This window comes from Argentina anserina, chromosome 7 (assembly GCF_933775445.1).
Source record: "Argentina anserina chromosome 7, drPotAnse1.1, whole genome shotgun sequence".
Taxonomy (NCBI): Eukaryota; Viridiplantae; Streptophyta; class Magnoliopsida; order Rosales; family Rosaceae; genus Argentina; species Argentina anserina.
The window spans coordinates 14,417,753-14,442,048 of record NC_065878.1 but is presented as its reverse complement, the minus strand read 5'-3'; the positions used below and the strand labels follow the sequence as shown (position 1 = coordinate 14,442,048).

Below are 24,296 nucleotides of genomic sequence, written 5' to 3'. Positions count from 1 at the left end.
AGCTACCAAACAGAAGTCGAAATAATCAATCTGATGTTTAAAATCCTTAAGCTGCAACAAACAATGGCATTAAAGTTTGTTCATTATATTGTCTACATATAATATATCAACATGACAACATGGCTAAGAAGAAATTGATTGAATACACCAAACCCTAGAAAGTGATAAATGCACTCTCGTAAACAAGTATAAAACATCATCTGGAAAACACACATATATATCAGACCAACAAAAAAACATCATACATGGAGACAAAACCATAAAATGACAACATTAACCAACAAAGGCACAGTTTCTATACCTGCAAAAACATGTGGATCTCCATCAAGCCTGAAGTACCTCCAATGGCTCGCCATGAGTAGATAAGATTCAGATTGCTTAACTTTTTTGTTGTTGATCCATGTTGTTTGTATCTTTCTACATTGAGCTCTCAGCCTTTTTCTAATGAAAAAGAAAGTATGTGGTGGAGACTTTATCTAACCCAAGTGGTTAGAAATAGGATAATGTCAAGGTTAAGGTAGAAAAATTCAATTTTACCCTTCAATTATTGTCATTCTCAATATATTCGCAGGAAAAAGGACTTTGGCAAGAAATAAGACTTTGTGAGGTTGTTAATGGGTCCATATGCTTTCTGTTTTGGAGGGAATAAACATGAGTTGACGCGTAAATTAGCGGGAAATTGGACTTTGTGAGGCTGACGATGGGGTCCTTAAGCTTTTTGTTTTGGAGGGAAATAAGAAGAGATGTTGTGTGAATTGGCGGGAAATTGGAAGAGACAAAATCACCCCTGTCAAATAGACAGAATCCTATGAAACTAATGGAGAGTTTGACGGTATGTATAATTATTGGGTCAAATTTCAAACGTCATGTACTGTTTTGAAATTAACCAAACTATATTACCCTTAAGTTAGAGCGGTACCTTTGTCAGGTACTGTTTTTAAAATTTTCACTTCGTAGAATACAAACATATGTATTTTGGTCCCCATTTCACCGGAAAAAGAAAAAAAAAGTAAACAAACAAATAAGGGGTGGCTACAAATTAAAGTATAATCAACAAGATAAAAAAATTCAAAGAGAAAAGGAATAAATGACCAATGCTGAATTTGGTCATTCTGAATTGGCTCTTGTATATAATAAGGGAACAAATGAGCAATGTTGAATATGATGGAGAATAAGTAATGAGTGCTTGACTGCGTCCTTATTTTTCAATGAACTTTGAGCAGATAAAACTAGATGCACACCCTGCAATATAACTTGTGGAAGAAATCTTGTAACTCCCTTTATATTTAGAATAATGTGTGGTTAGTCTGCCAGAGGAAGGCTCATATGCAATACCCAAGTAGTTTCCTTACATATAAAGTGGCTGCACTTTGGCTGATGTATACATATAAAATCGTGCCCGATTGGCCAATCGAACGGCAAAAACGTGCTATTTTCTCATACTTTTCGTAGTGAGGCTGGTATGGGATCACATTTATTTTGAGTAGTCTTTAGATGGAAAGGACTTCATTGACTTAAGTTGGTCTTCTTTTGTTTTCTTAAAGTAATGAGGTCGGACTTCAATTGTAAGAAGCGATGAATCATTCTATATTGGTGATATATCGGTTGTTTATTTGGTTTCTCCACTTCGGTGAAGAGAAAAAGAACTTTCAACGGTGGTTTTCCAACCCTTATAGAACTTCTTGATCACCTATTCTAATTCTTCATATAAATTAGATTGTCATGGCTTACATAAAACTACCTATTTCACAACCCAACACCACCCATATTTACCTCAGTCTCTTTAGTCCAGAGACCAAAATCTAATAATGGGGGCAGTTTTGGTTATGAATTTGGTTTTGATATCCTCTTTAGTTCTAAACTGTTGTGGCTCCATGCAAATGAACCATCCGAGACATCAGGGGAATGAGACGGATAGGCTGGCATTGCTTGCCTTCAAAGCTCAAATACTTCACGATCCGAACCGGGTCACAAGCTCATGGAATGAATCCCTTCACTTCTGTCAGTGGCACGGCGTCACCTGCAGTCGACTACATCACCAAAGGGTGACAAAGCTAGACCTGAATTCTTCAGCATTGGTAGGATCCATATCACCACACGTAGGAAATTTAAGCTTCTTAAGAGTGCTGAATCTCGCGAATAATAGCTTCACTCATCAAATCCCTCCTCAAATCGGGTATTTGCATAGATTGCAGGTATTGTATCTAAACAATAACACACTTACTGGCTCCATTCCTCCCAACATTTCCAGTTGCTTCCAACTCAACTCTCTGGATCTTAGTAGAAATAATCTCCTGGGTCAAATTCCTCCCCAAATCAGTTCGTTTTCAAAGCTAGATTTTCTCAGTTTCCGACATAATAATTTAACAGGAGAGATCCCTCCTTCTTTGGGGAACATGTCTTCTCTCCAAAAATTTGGTATAACTTCGAATAATATAGAAGGAAGCATCCCTATTTCTCTATGCCAGTTGAAAAAATTAACAATTTTCTATTTAGGCGGAAATAAGTTGTCTGGTACCATCCCTTCTTGCATTTATAACCTCTCTGGTATAGTTGCATTTGAGTTAACATTGAACCGAATTAAAGGAAGTCTTCCCTCAAACTTGGGCAATGCATTTCCCAACCTTCGATGGTTTTCCAATGCCGCAAATCAATTTACTGGGCCCATCCCTCTATCAATATCCAATGCAACAAATCTTATGGTCTTTCAATGTTCAGATAATAATCATAGTGGACAGGTGCCTAATTTACGAAATCTTTATAACCTTGTGGGTTTCAAAGTCAGTCGTAATAATCTTGGAAGTCGTAAAGATGATGACTTGAATTTTATCTCAGACTTGATCAATGCCACACAGCTCACAGTTTTGGGGATAGGCGGCAACAATTTTGGAGGCACCTTTCCCACGACAACATACAATCTCTCAACCAATCTCAAGTGGCTATCAGTAGGAACAAATTATCTACACGGAAGCATCCCAACTGGATTAGGGAATCTTGTCAACCTTCAGGTACTGATTTTGAATGAAAACAACTTCAGCAGTAATATCCCAACAGATATCGGGAAACTTTCAATGCTTGGGGAACTTTATCTTACTAGCAACAACTTTTCCGGGAGTATTCCGTCTTCTCTTGGAAATTTAACAATGTTAGGCGGACTTTATTTGAATAGAAACAATCTCAAAGGTAGCATCCCTTCAAGTCTAGGAGAATGTCACGGGTTGCTAGACTTGGATCTTTCTGAAAACAGCTTAGATGGCAAAATACCTCAACAACTACTTACTGGTCTCCACTCTTTATCAATTTCTTTCAACTTGTCATCAAACAATTTCACTGGTTCCATTCCTTTTGAGATTGGAAAGTTGAAGAGTCTAAGTAAGCTAGACATTTCTAACAATATGTTATCAGGAGAACTTCCTAGTAGCCTAAGTAGTTGCCAGAGTCTTGAAGTCCTACATTTGCAAGGAAACTTCTTCAACGGGATAATCCCTAAATCCATGCAGGACTTGAGAGGTATTCGAGATCTTGACCTTTCTCGCAACAATTTCTCAGGTGTTATTCCACAATTTCTTGAGAAATTAAACTTGGCGCGTATGAACCTGTCTTTCAACCAGCTTTCAGGAGCAGTACCAATTGGTGGTGTTTTTAGGAATACAACTGCTGCTTCACTTGCTGGAAATGCTAGACTTTGCGGAGGTATGGCTAGTCTCAAACTTCCGCTATGTAAGCTTAATGAGTCTAAAGGAGTTAAGCTGTCTCGGAGAATTATACTTACGATCTCGTTAGTATTTGGATGCACTCTCTTGGGATTAGTTTTGGTGCTGTCTCTTTTCCATCTTCGTAATAAAAGGAAAGAAGTTAAATCAAGCACTTTGGGGAACTCTATTTTGCAAGTTTCATATGCTACACTCCTAAAAGCTACCGATAGCTTTTCTCCAGCTAATTTGATTGGCGTGGGCGCATTTGGGTCTGTTTACAAAGGAATTCTTGCCGATGATAGAATTGTTCTGGCTGTGAAGGTACTTAACATGTTACATCGGGGAGCATCTAAGAGTTTCATGGCCGAATGTGAGGTGTTGAGAAATATCAGACATCGAAACCTGGTCAAGATAATAACTACATGTTCGAGCATTGATTTCAATGGCAATGATTTTAAGGCTCTTGTTTACGAGTTCATGGACAACGGGAGCTTGGAGGAGTGGTTACATCCATCTATCGGAACTAGAGAGCTAATAGAAGCACCCAAGAGTTTAAGTCTTGTTCAAAGGCTCGACATCGCCATTGATGTTGCTAGTGCATTAAATTATCTTCACAACCATTGTGAGACACCGATCGTTCATTGCGATCTCAAGCCAAGCAATGTCCTCTTGGATAGCAACCTGATTGGACATGTTTCCGACTTTGGGCTATCAAAATTTCTCCCAGTGCCAACTACGAGTGTTGGTGGAAATCAATCAAGCTCCATAGGAATTAGAGGATCGGTTGGTTATGCTGCACCAGGTAACTTTTCTCGTATGCTTCAAATTATTTTTCTCATATTTTAGTATAATATAATTCTACAACAATAAGAACTCTTGAATTCGATTTATGCACAAATGTAGTGACAAGTATATGTGATATTTATAAATTGTAGAGTATGGTATGGGAAGTGAGGTATCCGCAAAGGGGGATGTCTACAGCTTTGGCATTCTCTTGTTAGAAATGTTTACCGGGAAGAGGCCCACTGATCATATATTCCGTGATGGCCTGAATCTTCATGTTTATGTGAAGACAACTCTTTCGGAACGTGTTTCGGAGATATCAGAATCACTATTTCTTCAAGAAAGGGCCACTAATGTCACCGAATCTCACATGCACAGCCGATTGAGTGTGAGAGCACAGAAAGTTGAAGAGTGCTTGACTTTGATACTTGGTGTAGGAGTTGCATGTTCTTTTGAATCCCCCACAAACAGAAAGGATATCAGTGGCATTGAATCTGAATTACAATCCATAAGGCGCAATCTTCTGGGCTAGAGCCTTTTCAAATTTGTTAATGTTTTGTGAGAGCTAGTGATTTGTTGTGTCTTGAATCTATCATGTTCAGTTTTCGAATTGTGTGATTTCTCTCTGAAAGCTATATTGCTTACTATGAATAGTGGTTGTTGCAATTTATAAGAACTTCACATATAGTACTTATTGTCATCTGCTTGATCAGTTGTACCGTGTCGATTCAATAAATTGTGGTGTATTTTGTAGTTTACCAAATGAGCATGAAATCGATATTGAGCGTGTATAACTTTTGTGCTGCGTGTGATTTTTGTGGTTCTGCCTCAATTGCTGGGATATAATTGAAAATTAACAGTAACATTGTGTGTTTTATTATATCATGCTTAGATTATGTAAGAGTGATTCTGCAAAAGGCAATTATATTCAGACCTCCGATCATGTTTTCATTTATTTAAATAATGTGTTCTTTTCCTAATTGAAGGCTTCAAATTAAACTCAGGGAAGAAACGAGTGTGCCCTTGTACACTTTTCTGGAAATTAAGAGTCCCATGCCAATATTATGGACCTTGTTATGAAATCATGGCACTTTCCTAGGCCCATTGGGAAAACCAACAACCATCCAAGCTGATATGGATCTCAATCTTCCATCTGACTATTTCTGGGTCTTCTAAAACATGAACTTTGTGATGATGCGACTTTAAACGTATTGGACAATTGACAGTCAAAAATAAAGTGTGCCTCGGCATACAATCTGGACCAGGGGTTAAGTGGCAAAAGTTGAAACTTTTCTGAGATATTGCCTTTCTATCAAACTTGGTTGCGCAAGTTGGGTGTTGTAAGCCTCTCTTTATATCAACTGATTAAAAAATATCATCTTAGTGCATATTTTCTAATCGTATTATGGTCTCCTACAGCTTTGACATGCGAGTTTTTGATTTACTAACTAGTAATCTAGTATACTAACCAACTACCACACAATTACTTTATCCCGATTCTTTTTATTGCGAGTGAGAAGATTGGAGTCGTATGTGCGGGCAAGGCCTATCTGGTTCTCCTTTTGCCCACAGAACTTTGAGGTCACCTCTCATATGTCCCAAGGTTATAAAGGTACCTGCAGACCATAACTAGCTTTATTACGGCTGCTCATGGTATGAAAAATCTAGTGCAGAAAGGTCTGGGGCACAGTGCATGTTATTGCTGCCTAATTATTCAAGCTTAGCATCTTACCAAGTGTGAATGGAACAATATATAACAAAGCTGGTTGACCATGTCCATCCATCAGGTTCAAAGCCACATAGGTGACTAGCAGACCTGCAGTGCAAATTGCCAAGCAATCATTGAAGAGGAAACAATGATGTATATCTACTCTAGTTGCTCGCTAACCAATTGCATATATTTGCTCAATAGAGCAATAGACTTTCCACATGAGCATGATAAATTGATAACTATTATATAGAGAAAGAATGGGACTCTTTTACAGTGGACAAATTGCTTTGCTCCTTCAGTCATTCAGTGGCTTGCCCCCAACTTTCATCTCACTCTTTTTTTTATGCAGGGAAGTTTTCCCTCTGGTGATACACTGCTCGTTTTTCTCCAATGGAAATTTAATGTCATTATGTCCTAAATTTTTAAAAATATTTTGAAACGTTCATATAAGCTCTGTTTATCATAAACACTATAAACAACAGTTGTTAAGTTGCCCAAAAATTATTAGATGGCTCAATAGGTGCATTTTATAAATGTCAGGTGCAACATCTGCTTAGAAAATATACAGAAGTGCAGTATATGCAAAAATTTAGCAAACCACATACCTGCACCATAAGCTGTCATCGCCCACACAAAGTAACCCGTTCGAAGAGTATTATTTGTTAACCAATCATACCTGTAAAATGTACTGTCATAATTAAGTATCTGTTTGGACAATGTGATAATCGCTGAAGTGTTGTTATCATGATTTGGTTTCAAGTCCCATGGTTTAATTATCAATTGACTCAAATTCTGTGAATAACACAATAATTCCCAAACTCATCAATGCTACAGTACCGTTTTCATTTTCATTATAAAAATCCCATAAATATATCAAAAATATATATTCAATGGACATATCTGACCCAAAAAAGATAGTTTCTGCAATATTTTAGATGAAGGTTTCATTTGTAGGGTACTTAAATGCAATTGTAAAAGATACAATACTTTACCAGTACAAACCTTAGTGAAAAGGCCACAACCAATCCAGGTAAGATAATATCACCAAACCCGATGATGCTGTAGCCACCCCAAGGATCAAACATCCGTGGGATTTTTAGTAGCATTGGGATACCATCCTCTCCACTTTTATCCCCACGAGCCACCTATATAGAAAAGATAATTATTTAAATGTCTTCAGAGAAAAGGTATCAACACCCAAACCCAATCTTTAGTTGGAATGGCACAGAAGTTCTGATTTACTCACCACTATCATGACACTCTCGTGGAACCACCATTTAGAAACAAATACCCAAAAGATGTCATAAAAAAAGGCACAGCCGAGAAGAACTGTTCCAACCTAATGAGAGAGAGAGAGGCGAGAGAGAGAGAGAGAGAGTTAGGGAGGTAGTGATCATGTAACGAAAAAAGACACAATCTGATCCCCAGTTCACCTCAAAACAAAAAAAGAGCATCTCCAATTGAAAGTACAATTGACAAGATAAAATAAAATAAAATTACAAAAGCCACACTGTTGGGTTTTAATAAAATAGGTACACTATAGGACTTGACGGTATGCTAAGGTTACAGAACTACAGATTGAACCCAGGAAAAGAATATATCACATTATCAATAAACATGATCTTGCATCTTTTTACACAATCATCAATAGTAAGCAGCATAATAACTGATGAAAGAAACAATTCACATTTTGCTCGATAACAATCAGAAAGAAAAAAACGAAACGATTGTGAATCATCACCTTGAGATTCGGTACGCGGACAATCTGAAGAACGGTGATTATCAGTGTAATACCCTGATTATTTGTCAGCACAAGTTAGTGCCGACCAAGCATAATACAAGTTACAAGTATCACCTCAATGTGAAAGATGAAGTGCGGTTATCAGTCTCAAGTATCCATAAAATATGATAGAATAAGAAAGTGCAGTCCATATAAATAAACAAGATAAGCATGATCTATTTACCAGTTCCTTCTCATCATAAACAGAACTCTGCTGTTCTTAATTGCAAAATCAATCTTTAGGTACCATAGAGCAATCAGTGCTATGATTACTAGTTAAACAATGACTTATCTTATCTTTGATAATATGATACTTAACAGAACAGCAATGGGCACAACCAAATGAAAAAAAAAAAATATATATATATATATATATAGAATGTTGATCAGGTGCGGAGGTCCATACCTTACGTAAGGTACAGATTCGCCGATTCCGGCGACACTGGGACGCAACGACGCAGCGCACCGGCACTACCCACCTCCCGGCGATTTTGTCTATGCCGGCCGGAGCTCCATCGGCAACCCACAGCGGCCGGAGTCGCAAAATCGCCGGATTTTGCCCAGAAATTGAAATTTGCAGATTTCGGCCGCTGTGGGTCGCCGATGGAGCTCCGGCCGGCATAGATGGGTTTGCCGGGAGGTGGGTACTGCACCTGTGGTGGTGCGCCGCGCCGTTGTGGCCTGCCATCGCCGGAAATCGGCGAAGCCGTACCATACGTAAGGTACAGACCTCCGTACCTGAAATGGCTTGTATATATATATATATATATATATACTCAGCTGAATTTTGTATTTTTCTATTTTTCTGGGAAGACAAGAGTACCAGATTAATTGCCAACTTATATCTTGCACACAGAAAATGAGAATCAATAATTTATGACCAGATCAATATCAAAATAAAATATGAAAATTTATTTTCTTACAAGGATATCTTGGCCAATCCAAGCAAATGACACACGACGATACACTGCCCAAACAACAGCAAAAGCTATGCAGAAGGGAGCAACAGCTAGTGTCAAATATGAAACAGCTCCAAAGAAGGGGACCTTAACATATGATTCTCCAGCATGTTTAAACCGTCTGAAACTATATATGCTTAGTTGTCAGCTTCATATGCAGGAGACTTTACAAACAACATTTAACACCAGATAAATTTTTCTTTTAAATTTCCAGAATAATGATGCTTGCTTACATTCTAAAGCCCATCAGTTTATCTATGGCATCTAATCTTTGCATTCCGTCCAGAGCAGTTCTAACTTTTAAGTAAAAGCGTTTCTCACAGAATAATTGATATTATGTACAAGAGCATCATAAAGGCTCAGGACTAAAACAAAGAGGAAAAAGATATTTACCATGATAAGAAGGCCACCAAGCAAGTCTGTAGGCCCTATAAAAAACAAAGCGACTGCAAGGTTCAGTATTCATCTCAGAAGACAGATTGAAGATAATATTAACTAGTATATATGCTCAACTTAGAATTTATTACATAGAGAAAAGAAAAAATAAAATAAACTGTAATATAAAAGCAGGATACCTCTATCCCACCAATGCAAAACAAAACCACCAGAATCTCGATGAACCAGAAGGACATCAGTTTGTAAAACATAACCAAGAAGCATGAGGCAATCACAACAAAAAGAATTGCTGCCATGGTGCTAATCTCCACTGAAGGACTGGCACCTTCACCCTCCATATGTAAAGGCTCGTCAGAAGCGTCCTGCATACGGCAATTAACAACGTACAATTGAAAGAATCAGTCAACAACCAGCAAGAATTGAGGCCATAGATACAGTAACTTCACTGGAATTACAAAAGAGCTGCAAAAAAAGGCATAGCATAACCTTCGATAGCTTGTCATGATCAATGGCTGCTTCTCTTGCAGTCCATGCAGACCAATAAGAGGCAAATAAGATGGTACCAACAGCCATAAGCCATAAAAATACTTCTGCAATGTCAACCAGTGGACGCAACGGAGAGTATAGCTGCACAGAAACTGAAGAAAGGGATTGCATAGGCATGAGTACAAACAAAAGAGAACACATTCTAAGAGAATGTGAAATTATAAGCAAACAGTTAGGTATATGTGTAAACAGAAAAGGTTATGCATACCTACGGAATGGTTAGTTAAAACATTTTCCAAGATTTCACCAATTCTGTTGGGAAGCATAACAGCAGGTATGCCTATCTCGATATCAGGCTCGTCTTCTTCACAGACCATCTTGAAAAGTTCTACAGACACATGACAATAGTTTTTGTAACATGTACTTATTTTCACCTAATCAGTATGATCACTATCTTTTCCTACAGAACAAACAGCAACACTTAATGTTACATATAGTTATTTTCACTTGAGTTCATTTCTTTGCAGACATTTTTTCACAATAAATAACAGCAATTATAACAATGAAATTTTCTTTTCACTTGCAACTGTTTTCGCCCATATCAACTGTAAAATTGTATTGGACACTCAGCAAGAGAACTTAGAGAACTTCAGGACGGATACTTATCCAGACAATAAGAAAAATTAGAAGCAAATACCTGGACGGTTATTTATGATGAGGATGGCTGAAGCATTAGCAGCTTCAGCCATATTTGCCTTGGTAGTGAAACTGCAATTTCCTCGGTGTACCAAAATGACGTCATGTGCAAGCTACCCAAAAGCAACACACTACACAATCAGACTATGATGCATGGATACGGAAGAAATTTTAAAATGATGTATCGTATCCGTACCCGATAAGGATACGGATTAGATACGCCTTAGATACGTGTCCAAACTTATTTTGACGTATCTTTGACTTTGGATACGCGTTTGACCAAATAGACACTTCAGAGATACGTTTTTGGATACATTTTAGGGTCATTTTGTCTTTCTTCATCAATTAAAGATAAAACCCTATTCTTTTAATTCCTTTTTTGGTTAACTTCTTGCTTATTTTAGTAAAGCTTATATCAAACAATTTAACTAACCTCTTTTCCATTATTTTTATATGTGCAAATTTATGCCAATAGTTTCAATAATGGTTATATTTTTTTATATATATTATAGTATATACTATTTTAATAATTAAAAACGTATCAGGTATCATGTTTTTCTTGAAAATTCACGTATCACGTATCTCCGTATCACGTATCACGCACCATGTATCCATACCCGTGTATCATAGCAATCAGATGACCATATGCGATAGCTTCCAATCAGGAAGATTACTACTTCCAATGACTTATAAAATTGTAGTGCAAATCAATGTTATAGAACGCAAGATCATAACAAGTATACCTTATTCTTGGGTTTGGTACAACAATCAGGGGGTTCTGCCAGAACCACTCTAGTATGATTGGCACGCTTTTCCTTGGATTCCAAGGTAGGTCCAAATCGAGCCCCAACACCTACATACTCATTGGCTTCTACACCATCGATCCAAGTCGGGACCTTTACCTATGGAACAAAAAAAAAATAGTACTTCGGTCAAAATACACGTTACAATAGGCAACGAAAACAAAGTACATCCCTTCTCCATAATCTTACGCTACATTAAAAGATATAACAGAACTGAAGCATGACATAGTAATATGTTAAAAACAAAAACTGAACTGAAAATCTCCACTCCCAGTCAACTTTTACTTCCCAAAATATTATTCCAAAAAGCATTCTAAATAACAGAAAAGGCCGGTGTTCCAAAAATGGTAGCATTTGGAAACCGTAAGGATGATTTCTATACCAAATCCAGCTTGGTAATTGTTATGAATTCGCTCGAACCTGATCAATCAATGATTAAGTTTTTTCCATGAATATACAAAGTTCTTGCTTTCAATACTTTTTCTTCAAGTAAATTTCCTAATTTTTTACTCGATTAAGTATGCTATACAATGATCTCCAGATTCACTCCACACAAAAAAAAAAATCATAACCTCCAAAACACCGATAGCCTCATTTCTGCCATTTCCTCAATTTATAACAGCCAATCAAATTTTTCCTTCACAAAATTCTGCCACTTTCCCAAAACAGAAACAAAAAAATTCAAACTGAACAAGAAGCCGAAAACGGAAAGCGCAAAAAAAAAATTAAGTTCAAATTCCCAGCTTCAACAACAGCCAAAGCCGAATCGAATCGCAATCCAGAATTAGCTGATTGATTGACAATAAGTCGAAATATACAAACTCAAATTGAACAGAAATCGAAGCTGAAATGATCAAACCAAGTAGATTCTTTTTACCAGGACGAAGTCGTTTTCACAGCCAGGTCTCTTGGGAGCAATATCATCATGGTGGACTATATCTCCGGCCGAGCTCAGGCTCAGGCTCAGTACCGCCACCGCCACCACTACCCACGCGCCTCTCTGCCAATTCATTTATTCCCGAATTTGAAGCAAGCAAAAATCATACTTAAAAAAAGGGGTTAGGGTTTGAGAGAGAGAGAGAGAAGAGAGAGAAGTTGAGTCAGAGAAGAAGAAGAAGATGGAAGATGAAAAGGAGAGAGAGAGAGAGAGAGAGAGGAAAAATATCAAGTGCTGTGTGCGTCTGCGTTTTGCGTTTCCCGCGTTGTCGTTTTGGGTGCCATTTGGTTGTGAAACCGTTGAACTGGCTCGGCCTGTCGGCTGCGAGGTGAAGAGGGATGGAGTTTACTTACCGGCACTTTGAGCGCGTGGGAGGCACGTGCCATGAAGAAGAAGCTGCTGCTAATGAGGGAGAGGGGGCAGTTAAAAGAATGAGCTCTGTTCAGAAAGTGCGAAATCTGGGAGGGAGTGGCTGTCACACTCAAGAGAGCCTCTGGGGGTTATATGGTATGTTCTGTTTTCTCTCTTTAATCTTTGGATTATAGAGTGAATGGTGATCGGCTTGTTTTTAGGGACGTTAGATTGTGGCAGTTGACTATGATTGAGATAAGTTAATGTTTTGAGAAGAGTCCAAATAGGGTAAACAAGTATATATGAAATGAAATGAGAACCTGCTGGGAAAAAAAATGTAAACAGTTTACAAACAACCGGATTGATAATAAATCACAATATGTAAACAAGCTAATATAACAAAACTCATATAAAGTACTCAAAGTTGATGTTACTTAATTTGTACATACTTAATGAAGTGTTTCATGTCATGATATGTTCAATTATTAATGTATCAGTACTCTCATTTTTGTCTATTTTTTTTCTCCGTGTGACGCTTAAAAGTTCTTACACAACTTATAAAATTTTGAATTGTTTAATATTTAAATATAATCATCACAATGGACAAACAAATGTTAGGCGATAAACATAAATTCATACTTAACCACGGAGTGTAGTGTAGTGGTTTCTGACCGCGACAACTCTTTGACTATGGCTTAAAACGTGGCATTGGTTATAGGTTCGATCTTTGGCGGATGCATTACATAGCTCTTTGTTTCTAACTAAACTACAATATGGTCTTGAGTCGGGGTATTGAGGACATTACTATGACCAGGGCACCCTGTGAAATTTCGGGTTTGAACCATTTCATATGACCCGCCATGAGTATACTATGATGCCCGATTTCTAGACTGTCCCCTCTATTTCTTCGGACCCCACATAAGAAATGTATTAGAACTGGAAATATAAAAAACATAAACTCATACTTTCCTTATAATATTACCTATAATTTCTCTAATTCAATTATCATCGAATCTTTGACTTAGCTATTCTAACTGTCTGGATCATTCGAAACTTTCTTCAGGGGGTTCTTCTCTTTAAAGTTTAAACTCACAGTTGACATGTTCTTTATTTATCAAATATTATTCCATCACAATAGTATAAAATAACAAAAGAGAATATCCTTAAAAAGCGCGTGGAATAGACTCTTAACATTTCCTCAGATATCACCGGTTACCGTCTGAAGTGATAAATAAGTCCGTATGGACCGTACAGATTAGACGACTCAATAAATTATTACTCCAGTTCAGATCCTCTACTGCAGCCTCACCATGACACTCAAACGTGTCCAGCATCATAAGTGGGAATATTCCAATTAAAGTCAGCGATCCTTCCATCCTATGATTCCTATCATCTGTTTCGTTAAAATGTCCAATCAGAAAGCAACACCTGTCCGACCTTATGGGGTGCAGCTCATGGGAGCATTCAGTTTCGTTAAACATACGGCACTAAATCCATAAAGTAGGGCCCGCACATGGGAAATGCACTTTAGTTGTGGTCAGCTAGCCCACACATGCTCCGTACTAAATGGTGGGATTACACGTGCGGAAGGCGATTGACGCACGTGCGTGGGCTCCAGCTGTACCGTTTTTGGTTTCTTCTCCGACTTGACTGGATTAGTGTACCCTTTGTTAGTTTTGATCATGATTCTTCACTCGAGCTATCATTTATCATTAATTTACCCACCAAAGGTAAAAACATGCTAGAATTACTTTGTTGTTAATGAGAACCAAATCAATAGACTCACCAAGTTCGATCATCGTTTCATTACAGAAAATTTATTCCAAATGAGATCCTAGCTCGAAGTGGTAACACACTGGGCCAGTATTCTCATGTACCAAGAAGAAATTTTGCAGACATTGGAGAGATAAGAAGATGGACGAAAAAGAGAGAGCGGCGGCAGCGGGCGGAGCCGTCGGTATCAGGGTAGTTCAACAGGGGTAGTGTTCATTCTTAAACAAAGCAAGAGCCGAAGAGGAAATGATAATATCACAGTATATTTCAATTATAAATCTCAAACGTGCATGATTAAGCAATGTAACGCCTGTCTACATTTGATATATGTAAGTAGGTATTACGTACAAATGAGGTATTATGTAAACGCATTCGTCCGTATGGCCATATGCTCCAAGAATGAATGGAGTAAGAATTTTCTCGATTGGTCTGAAACAGTGATTATATTGATCTAATAAACGTTTACTCGTGTATGTATGCAGGTATATCTTTATATATGCCTATGATGAAGAACCAGATTATCAGTGCTGTTGCAGCCACTCCTGAATTGCAGAGCGAAGAGCATGGTTGGGGACGAGATTCTTGTGTTCAAGCTTAAGGTTTGTCATAGGTGAAGTTTCGTGGCCACTGTCCATCCATCCTCGCAGAGCTTCTGCTTCATAAGTGAAACCATCTGCTGCAACATGCGGATCTTGCATGACTTCCTGCACGTTTGGAAAAAGAAAGGTTTGACATGGAAGAATTTCAGTAGAGAGGTAGACCACGGCATAAACAAGTAAAGAACTATTGAATGTAAAAGTCTACCACAAACTCGCTTATAGCTAAAATGTCATGCATGTACTAAGAAGATGTACTTCTGATTTTAATTAATAAAGAGCTGAATTTACCTGGAAAATGGGACAAATAAAATATGAGGGAGGTTGGAAATGCTCTTCAGTACCCAGCCGGAAGGATGAGGAGGAGCCACATGAAGCCCTCATTGGTTCGAGTACCCTCCAAACATCTGACACGAGGTCTGCCCTGCACTTCCGGCTCATCTCACAACACCTCAATGCCAAGCGAGCTACCTGTTCAGCCTGTACAAATGGCCAGTCTCCAGCTAAAGGATCCAAGAGGGTTTCCAGCTTCCCAGAATCTAATGCATACTGTACTTCCTTTGTTATTCCCAAAGGTGGTCTTCCGGTTAGCAACCGTAAGAGTATAATTCCAAATGAGTACACATCTGACTTTGGTGTAAGTTCTCCCGATGAAAGGAACTCCGGATCCATGTAGGCAAAAGTTCCTTTCGGATCAGTCCTGCAAAATAGTGTTGTATTGTTGCTTGAACCTTGGCCACGAGCCAATAGCCGACTGATACCAAAGTCACTAAGCTTGCAGACAAAGTTGGCATCAAGGAGAATATTGGAAGGTTTCAAATCACCATGTACAATGCTGTGTGGTTTACTGGAGTGTAGAAATATTAGGACAGAGCACAACTCAGTAGCAATACGAATTCGAGCTTGCCATGATAATGGAGGTGTATTGCCCTTGCAGTTTAGCCGATCTTCAAGGCTTCCATTTGGTAGATACTCGTAGATCAGAGTCCAAGCTTCAGGGCAGGCACCAATAAGTGTGACAAGATTGGTGTGCCTCAGTTTACTTAGTATATCTACCTGAGATACAATCATCTTATGTCATCAAATGAAAAACATGTGATTAAATTCAAAAGCAGTTTTCTTTCCCCAAACTATTGTGTAAAGTAAATGGTTCAATAATCTGCAAGAAGCATTTTCAAAAATGTTTATATGCTCAGTTTTTTAGCTTCTCAAAGCCATCAAATCTAAATAATTCTGAAAGCAATGAAAGCTGCTTACATTTACCAACATGTTAATATTCCCAATAGGATTCCTAATGTATGTAAATCAACTGATTCCTAAGTGTATAACTAACCTCTTGCTGGAATTCAGAGGGGCCTTGCAAACTATGAGCATTTAGCATTTTTATAGCCACCTCAGTGTGACGAAGGAAACCTTTAAAAATGCTTCCAAAACCACCTTCTCCAATCTTAGCTGAAGGATCAAAGTTTTGACTAGCTTCCTCGATCTCAGAAAATGAAAAATCAGAAAAGAACTGTGGCACATGTGCGCTTGAGGCCTCTCCTTGTTGTATCCTTAGCTCCTCCGCTTCTCTAAGAGCATTATCACGCTCTACATGCAACTCATCCCGTTCTCTTTTGTAACTTTGTAAGAGATCCACAGCAGAAATGATCTTCTGCTCCAAGCTCTGGACTATCCGATCAGACTCAATAATTTGGCTCTCGAGTTGTGATTTTTGTTCTAAGGCGGCACTTAATTCTTCCATGACTTCATCTCGTTGCCTTTTCATCTTTTCAAGTTCTTCTCTTTCTCTTGCTACTGTGTCCTCAATTTCTTTTCTTTGTTTCAACTCCTCATTGTATAAGAACTCTGATGCCTTAGCCTGTAATGCATACTTCAGGTTAATTAGTTTGTTCATGAGGGTTTCCTTTGGTAGAAAGAACATCTGAACATAGATTCATGACTTCATGTATGGTAATTGAACATTATTTCTACCACTACATATGTGGTACAAGTTCCATATCTTTCTTTCTTTTCTTGGGAGTACAGGAGCCAATATTAAAACATCAATTCCATGCAAAGTGCAATTGGATCTTGTCTATTTTCTGAGCTTAGATAATTCAGTAATATAATAGTCAACTGTATATTGCCATATAAAATACTACACCTCTAAGATGAACAATCTATTATCTACATCACACCTGTTGCTGATTAAAGAAGACGAAAAGTGGAGAGAAATGATAAAATTCTAAATTTCTTATTACCAATTTAAATAAAATTTCATTGCAATCAGTGGAGGAGGTAATATTAAATGCCAACTAAAAAGGATTACCCTTCGTATAGCATCTATAGCATCTTTTTCTGCTTTCCCACGCCTAATAGCCTCTTCAAATGCTTCTCGCTTTGCATTTTCAGCCTCTGCCATTGCTTGGTCAAGATGATCATAAAGAGTATCGTCTACATTTCCATCCTGCTAAACCATTACATTTCTAAGATCCTAATAACTGAAACCAACTCAGCTGATTCCCAAGTGGCAAGTGAATAACAATTTTTAAATCTATATTCATATCATGAATCAACGAGATGGAACATCCACCAAGGGACAGTTTGCACTTACCAATACACTGGGAGGGGATGAACGATTAAGATCTTTGAGATGAGTAAGTGCAATCGAGTTTCCTGAACCATTTTCACTTCCCTCAATCCTCTCAAACTGTATCAAAGGTAAATCACCCAATGCAGAAGAAGAGCATGATGAATATCCAGAAGCACTCCTTGACAGGCGATCCCATTCATCAACAATCCCGTCTGCTTCCAACCTACTGCTTGAAGGAGTTGAAATCCCTTCTGTAACATCTGATGTGCTTCCTCCATATTTGTCAGTTTTTGACGATCTTACCCGACGGAACAAATCTTGAGCTGGGTTGCTGAGTGGCAGTCGATTATTCTGCCCAAATGTCACAGATGATCTTGATCTCAAATGAAGTCGTGATGGTTCAGAATCGGGGCTTGGCCTTGGCGGTGGCAATGCAACTTGCGTATCAATTGCATCTAAATTTGCTTCCCTATTTAGCCATTGCACATGCATATTAGTCATCATTAAATACAGCAGAGTTAATAAAACTCAGAAATTGATACGAAACTTATTTGTACAGTCAGAATAATATAATCAGCCTCGCAGATTACTAATGAGGGATTATGTAAACAACCAAAACCATATGCTTGCTCTGAGCATATAATTGTGTCTCTTTCTCAAATCATTCACAAAATTTTATATATGAAGAGTTTCAAGATTTCCTATTTCTCTGTATTTCAGTTGGGAAATAACATATAAGTTGTATAACTAACCTGGTGTGTATAAGGTGCCCCTTGCAAACAAATTGTATGTGACAGAAAATAGGTGCATGCTCACGCACGTATATGGCTTTCTTAGACTTGAGGTCCGTCATTTTCCTGCTATGTCAATTCAGGAGAAGCAACCTCAGGTAAAAGATGCACAATACAAATACTAAACACAAAGAAACCCGTCACTGAGATTTACTACCTGGTAATTAACTATTAATTACTCTATTTCACAGACACAAAAACAGAATCAGTACTAAACTACCTTGAATGGGACTTGTCTGCTGCTGCTCCCATAACTAGCTTCCTGATCCCGTGTTGAGAGATGAGTTCCACTATTCCCTTCTCAATACAGTCCATTTCAATATGTAATTTTTCTGCTCGAACCTGCAAAAAGCAGTTATTAGTCAAACATATCATAAAGCTTGGATGCGTAGAACAAATATTACAAATCTTCTTTTGAAATATACAAATAGTCAAAGTCTTGCATCCACAGATGATATAAGAACTTTATCCTTATATTTATTTATCTACCAATTCCAAAAGAACAGTAATTTATTTGCATAACCCAACTCCTGGAATCTTGATGATGTTAAAACTATTAGAAAAGTAACAGCTCTTTCAAGAGAAAATTATAATTCTAGGTAAAGCCAACACAGGGCAAAGGAACAAACAAGAAGATAAGAGTAACAGTACCCCCATTTGACGACATATACGAAGGTAATCTTCTAGGATCTTTTGCATGTTTTGCCTTTCGATTTCACGAAATGCTCTGACTTCCTGATCCTTCATTTGGCTTGCTGGAAACTTAGTTCCCACTGAAAATCAAGGAAAAAGTGGAATATTAATCTCAGCAAAAATTCAGAGACTGCAAGTTTGCTGTACCAACATCTAAGCCAACTCCGGTACAAGTCTTTTCACAAACTTTCACAGATCACAATGAAATGACTTTTAAGTTCCAAAAACATTTAACAAATTGAACCAACTAAGTTTTCAGATTTCCAATTCTTCAATTTCCCACATTCATTCGAGTTGCTCAGACCACCTAACAAATCTCGGCCTCAAGACTCAAGAGGCAAAGCACTATCAAGTGACGACAAGGTATGAACTAAAAACTTAATAATTAAATCACAGCAATCATACTACAACCCCATGGAGTATAAATATTTATTTAAAACCCAGAACTGCTATAATCATACAAAAAAAATAGACAATTAAACATACATATGTGTGGACTATGGTACAGACTTACTCATTGGAATCATCATTGCAGGCTGATGAACATGAATTATGCAAACCCTCTTCCCTCCTGAGTTCTGCAATGTCCAAATCAGATTCGACTTGCTCTCCTTCACAGAAGTCCCCACTGTCACATATATCATATCTTGGATCACCCGAGCCACAGGCTCCACCACAATCTCTCCAAAACTAGCCATATCTGAAGTATCAGGATACCTTATTGGCTCAGCCGGTCGCATCATTGCAGGAACAGACCTCACAACAGCCATCACAAAACAAATTTCAAAATCCGAATTGATCAAAACCTCAAGCCAGAAAAAAGATGCAAACTTTGTTTCTCAAAAATTCTATGTTCCCCAAAACCCCAAACAACTTTCACTCTCTCAAACTAAAAACCACAAACCCAATTCCCTTTTGATCCTCAACTACAGAAGCCATCAGAAACACAGTCAACCCAATTGAACTCACTCTCCAACTGCAAAAACACACTTAAACCTGGATATCAAAAACACAAGACAACTCAACCCAATTCAACTCACTCTCCAATTCCAATAACCCAATTCTTCAAGAAGCAAAAGAAGTTTCAAAATTTCACACAACCCAGGTCAGCTTTTTCCCTCTAAACCTCCTCGAATTTAACGAAATCCACAACAATCCCTCACCCCGAAACACATCTCTCTCTCTCTCTCTCTCTCTCTCTCTCTCTCTCTCTCTCTCTCTCTCTCTCTCTCTCTCTCTCTCTCTCTCTCTCTCTCTCTGTGTTTTGAGAAGGCTATGCCTTACAAAATCATGATGGGAAGAACACAGAAATGAATGGGGCTTCAGGGCTCTAGTTGATGTGATTGGATAGTCTAAAAGAGATTGCTTAAATTGAGCTCCAATGATTGTTCAACTCACAGACTCTTGTTAATATAAGTTGGTAGTTTGGTACAAGTAGACTGATTCATAAATTCAGAGAAGCTGCGAAACAATTCCCTGGCGGGCTCCAATATTATCTTATAGTCTCTGTCACACTTCCTTTGCAGACGAAGCTTGGTAGGGTCCGCTGAATTTATATCTCATCCGACTCGTATAAGAAACTCTTACCCCAAAAAAAAAACTAACATGAACATATGACATATCTCTGATTTTTGCGACACTCAAATTTGTATAAACTCTAAATACATGATACAGTAATGATAAGCTAGACAACTAATCTAGTTAGTTTTACACAAGCAGCACATTACTAGCACAAACTTCATCTCAAGTTTATAATGTCTACTGTCTAGCCCCTTCTTTGTGAAACACCGACTTCCTATTTTTATTCTAATTCTTGTACAAATACCATGAAATCGGTAGGAGTTTTTATTTTCTTGCCAAATTTCTTAGTCTAAAAGAAAATTATGGCCAAGAGTTTATGTAAAAGTCAACTCGGAATAAGTGGGATATTCTTTGGATGGGATTGAGATCCTCTCCTTCCTAAGCCTTGAAACCGTCGTGTTGCTAGGGTTTTGTTTCGTCCATGGCTCCAGGCCATTTGGAGATCAAATTCGGAACGACCAAGACATTGGATTCACCGCTCTGTTTCAACTGCACTAACCAGCAATCACTAACTGTTTTTTCTGTTTAGCAGAATTTGATTGGTTTTCTACTTTACGCTCTTAGGGCTTAGCTTAAATATTATCTCATCGTTTCATTCGTTTGATTAAGAAATGCCAAAGCCCTAAGCTTTTCTTTATAACTTAGACTTGTGTTTATCTTGTTCTTCTTCGATTCTTTATGTATAATGTTCATTTTTGTGTCCTTTATCTTCACTTCATTGAGAAGATAAAGTAAGTTTTTGTTGTATGTTTAACATATATTTCATTCTCAAGCTTTAGATAAATTACCTTTGAATGTATTTTTATATCAAGTGTAGAAGTATAACCAATTTCACTAAAGAATGATGGGTGGCTCAAACCAATTCGTAGTTGATAGAATGGTCTACTCGTCATTGCCTACAGTCTCTAATCTTGAAAACCCACGTACACATCAAATTAGGCAAAACTAATTAAGAATATACTAGCCTCAAACACATCTCATATATGTGAAAAACAAAAAATTAACTGAACATAAGAGAAGAGAAAAGAGGGGAAAGTTGGGAGCATTAAATGTGGAGAGTTATTATCCATTTGAATTGAATTTTCTATGTTTTTCTCTTTTATCATCCGTCCGAAATCATCCTCTTTTTTCATAATTGTATTTTGTAAATTACAATTATATGTCTTAAATCATAACCAAATAGATTTAAGAATTTAATAAACAGTTGTCTTTTTTGGAAATTCAAAAATTTAACAATTCAATATTATGGTTTTATTAATAGAAGATGAGAGGCTGTTGAAAATGACTGCTTGAATTTGATATAATTAAGCGTGGCAAACTGCAAATGATGACCTCAGTGATAAGGAGGATTTTGGATGATTGTCGTTGGTCTTTTAACGCTTTTAGTTTTTTTACTTTAATTTTCAACATATTATTCGTGAGGCAAATAGTGAAACAAATAGACAAGATAGATGTAATGGTTATGATGGTTTTAGTTAGAGATCCACGCCTTTTTCCATATATATATATATATATATATATATATATATAGTCCTTATCCAGAGTGAAGCTTCACTCTGAAATTTTAGAGTGAAGTTCCAATTTTTGCACACTTTTCGGTCAAATGTTTTCACCATAAGTGATTCAATATTTAGGTATGCTATTCAAGATCATCTCTACAAAATTTCACCTAATTCAGACATCGTTAAGGTATTGAAATTAGATTAAATCAATAAATGAATTAAAACTGTTCAACGTGAACCGTTCGTGTAAATCTCAATTTTGAAAGCTCAAACCATTGTCAAATTGGATGAAACTTTGTAGAGATGATCTTGAATAACATACTTAAATATTGAATCACTTATGGTGAAAAAATTTGACCGAAAAGTGTGCTAAAATTAGAACTTCACTCTAAAATTTCAGAATGAAGCTTCACTCTGGATAGGAACTGTATATATATAAGATATATTGACTTCGTTCGCTGCTCGATCATTCAGTATATTATTTTCCACCCGCAAACAGTCATTTTCACTTGTAGCAAATGATTTGATTACTGTTATATATTATGAATAAGTAAAAGAATTAAAACTTAGTTTGGTATTGAGATTTGAGTAAAAACAAAAAAACACGTATATTTACTATTATGAATTATTTTTATATTTGATTACTTATTTTATAAGATGCTTGGTTGTAAAATTTAGTTTAAAGCAGATGAGCTCTTGCTTATTTAAAAACTATTTTTTTTTAGTTTTTGGGTTTTTTTTTTTTTACTTCAAACCCAAACTGGCCTTTAAGTGAACATGCCTTGTAGTGCCGCCTAAGTGATGAAACATTCATGTACTGATAAAATGATACATATTGCAGCTGTACTACGTAGTACGTCATCAATATTTCCTATCCCAAGGGAAATGTAAGTGACGTTATCACGCAACATTTAACTAGGATTAAGGTAGGAAAATTTGGACTTCTTCATTCTTTTCTTCCTCTATATTTTTTTTTCATGAAAGTAATTAAGATATTATTGCTTAATAATAATATATACCCCATGGTTTTAAAAATGGGTGGTATTACTTAAGTTGATTTTTATAAGTCTACCCTCTAGGCCATACTAGATGATGTGTGTTGTTTTAATTTATTCTGTTTTGTTTTTATTTAACCACCAATTGCGATATTTGTGTATAAGTTCTTGAACGAGATTAGACATTTGATTACAACGCATATATGTAGGACCATGTGATGCACCTGCTTGCTAGGAACTTGGATGACAATAAAACCATCAGAAACAATAGAATGCATCATTTAATTCAACTAATATTGAACGAGGAATTCTCGTACCGAGCCTACTCAATTGTGAAAGTTCTAAATTAAAGCACATATACTTGATTAGTTTCTAATGATGAAAAAAAACCATAATATATAGTTGAATTAAATGATGTTATCATATATATATAGGAGTATTTTCAGGTGCGGACGTCTGTAACTTACGTAAAGCACATATTTACCGATTCCAGCGATGGTAGGCCACAACGGTGGGGCGGATCACGAAAGCCTCACTCCCCACCTCTCGGCTCAGAAATTTGATTTTTGTAGATTCCAGCCGTCGTTGGTCGCATATGGAGCTCCGGCTGGCACAGACGGGATCGTCGAGAGGTGGGTAGTGCGGTTGTGCTAGTCTGCCACGTTGTTATGGCTTGTCATCGCCGGAATCGGGACGTCCACACCTGAAGAGGTATATATATATATATATATACATGTATATAGTCCCCTTCTAAAGCGGAGCCCCGTTTTGAAATTAAAGTGCGGAGTTTCTTATTAATTTTTGGGTCACTTTTTCACATCTCCACCATTTAATAGTTATGTATGTATATATAGATCATCCATACAAAATTTCATTCAATTTAGTGGTTGATCACCAAATAAGTTGAAATTTTGTATAGGTGATATGTACATATATACCAATATACTGAATGGTGGAGATGTGAAAATGTGACCGAAAAATGAATTAAATAAGAAAATCTACACTTTAATTTTAAAGCGGGACTCTAATCTGGAAGATAACTGTCTATATAAATAGAGTTGTTATCATCATTAATTATTTGGACGCGGTTTCAACAGTCAAAGTGTGAATTATGTTGAACACCTTAATTAGTTAGATGCTTAGGATCTTTGGTACCAAGCTATCAAATGTCATTTAGATCGATCTAGCTCAAG

At 37.2% G+C, this 24,296-nt stretch overlaps 3 protein-coding genes across 6 annotated transcripts; 1 reads left to right on the top strand and 2 right to left on the bottom strand.

Annotated features, from left to right (window-relative positions):
• Nucleotides 1-1,756: 1,756 nt before the first annotated feature.
• On the top strand, nt 1,757-5,256 carry LOC126801903 (putative receptor-like protein kinase At3g47110). The gene is made up of 2 exons (XM_050529388.1): nt 1,757-4,497; nt 4,631-5,256. Exons 1-2 carry the CDS (start codon nt 1,809-1,811, stop codon nt 5,008-5,010), a joined length of 3,069 nt encoding a protein of 1,022 aa, XP_050385345.1. The 5' UTR covers nt 1,757-1,808; the 3' UTR covers nt 5,011-5,256.
• Nucleotides 5,257-5,814: 558 nt separating this feature from the next.
• Nucleotides 5,815-12,721, bottom strand: LOC126801907 (signal peptide peptidase-like 4). The gene is made up of 15 exons (XM_050529398.1): nt 12,600-12,721; nt 12,187-12,309; nt 11,250-11,408; nt 10,508-10,619; nt 10,079-10,198; nt 9,811-9,962; nt 9,504-9,686; nt 9,322-9,356; nt 8,893-9,055; nt 7,931-7,984; nt 7,436-7,528; nt 7,192-7,334; nt 6,795-6,865; nt 6,211-6,294; nt 5,815-6,094 (listed from the first exon to the last, which is right to left on the bottom strand). The coding sequence occupies exons 1-15, from the start codon at nt 12,630-12,632 to the stop codon at nt 5,982-5,984; spliced, it is 1,638 nt and encodes a 545-aa protein (XP_050385355.1). The 5' UTR covers nt 12,633-12,721; the 3' UTR covers nt 5,815-5,981.
• A 1,885-nt stretch (nt 12,722-14,606) lies between these two features.
• On the bottom strand, nt 14,607-20,480 carry LOC126801905 (U-box domain-containing protein 33). 4 transcript variants are annotated; one of them, XM_050529392.1, is made up of 9 exons: nt 19,540-20,480; nt 18,984-19,105; nt 18,553-18,674; nt 18,294-18,401; nt 17,563-18,010; nt 17,278-17,418; nt 16,300-16,827; nt 15,258-16,022; nt 14,607-15,074 (listed from the first exon to the last, which is right to left on the bottom strand). In XM_050529392.1, the coding sequence occupies exons 1-9, from the start codon at nt 19,793-19,795 to the stop codon at nt 14,892-14,894; spliced, it is 2,673 nt and encodes an 890-aa protein (XP_050385349.1). In that variant the 5' UTR covers nt 19,796-20,480; the 3' UTR covers nt 14,607-14,891. The 4 variants fall into 4 exon arrangements, with proteins under 4 accessions (XP_050385349.1, XP_050385350.1, XP_050385351.1 ...); XM_050529393.1 differs by having other exon boundaries at nt 18,294-18,398; nt 19,540-20,479; XM_050529394.1 differs by having other exon boundaries at nt 17,278-17,415; nt 19,540-20,478.
• Nucleotides 20,481-24,296: the final 3,816 nt, after the last annotated feature.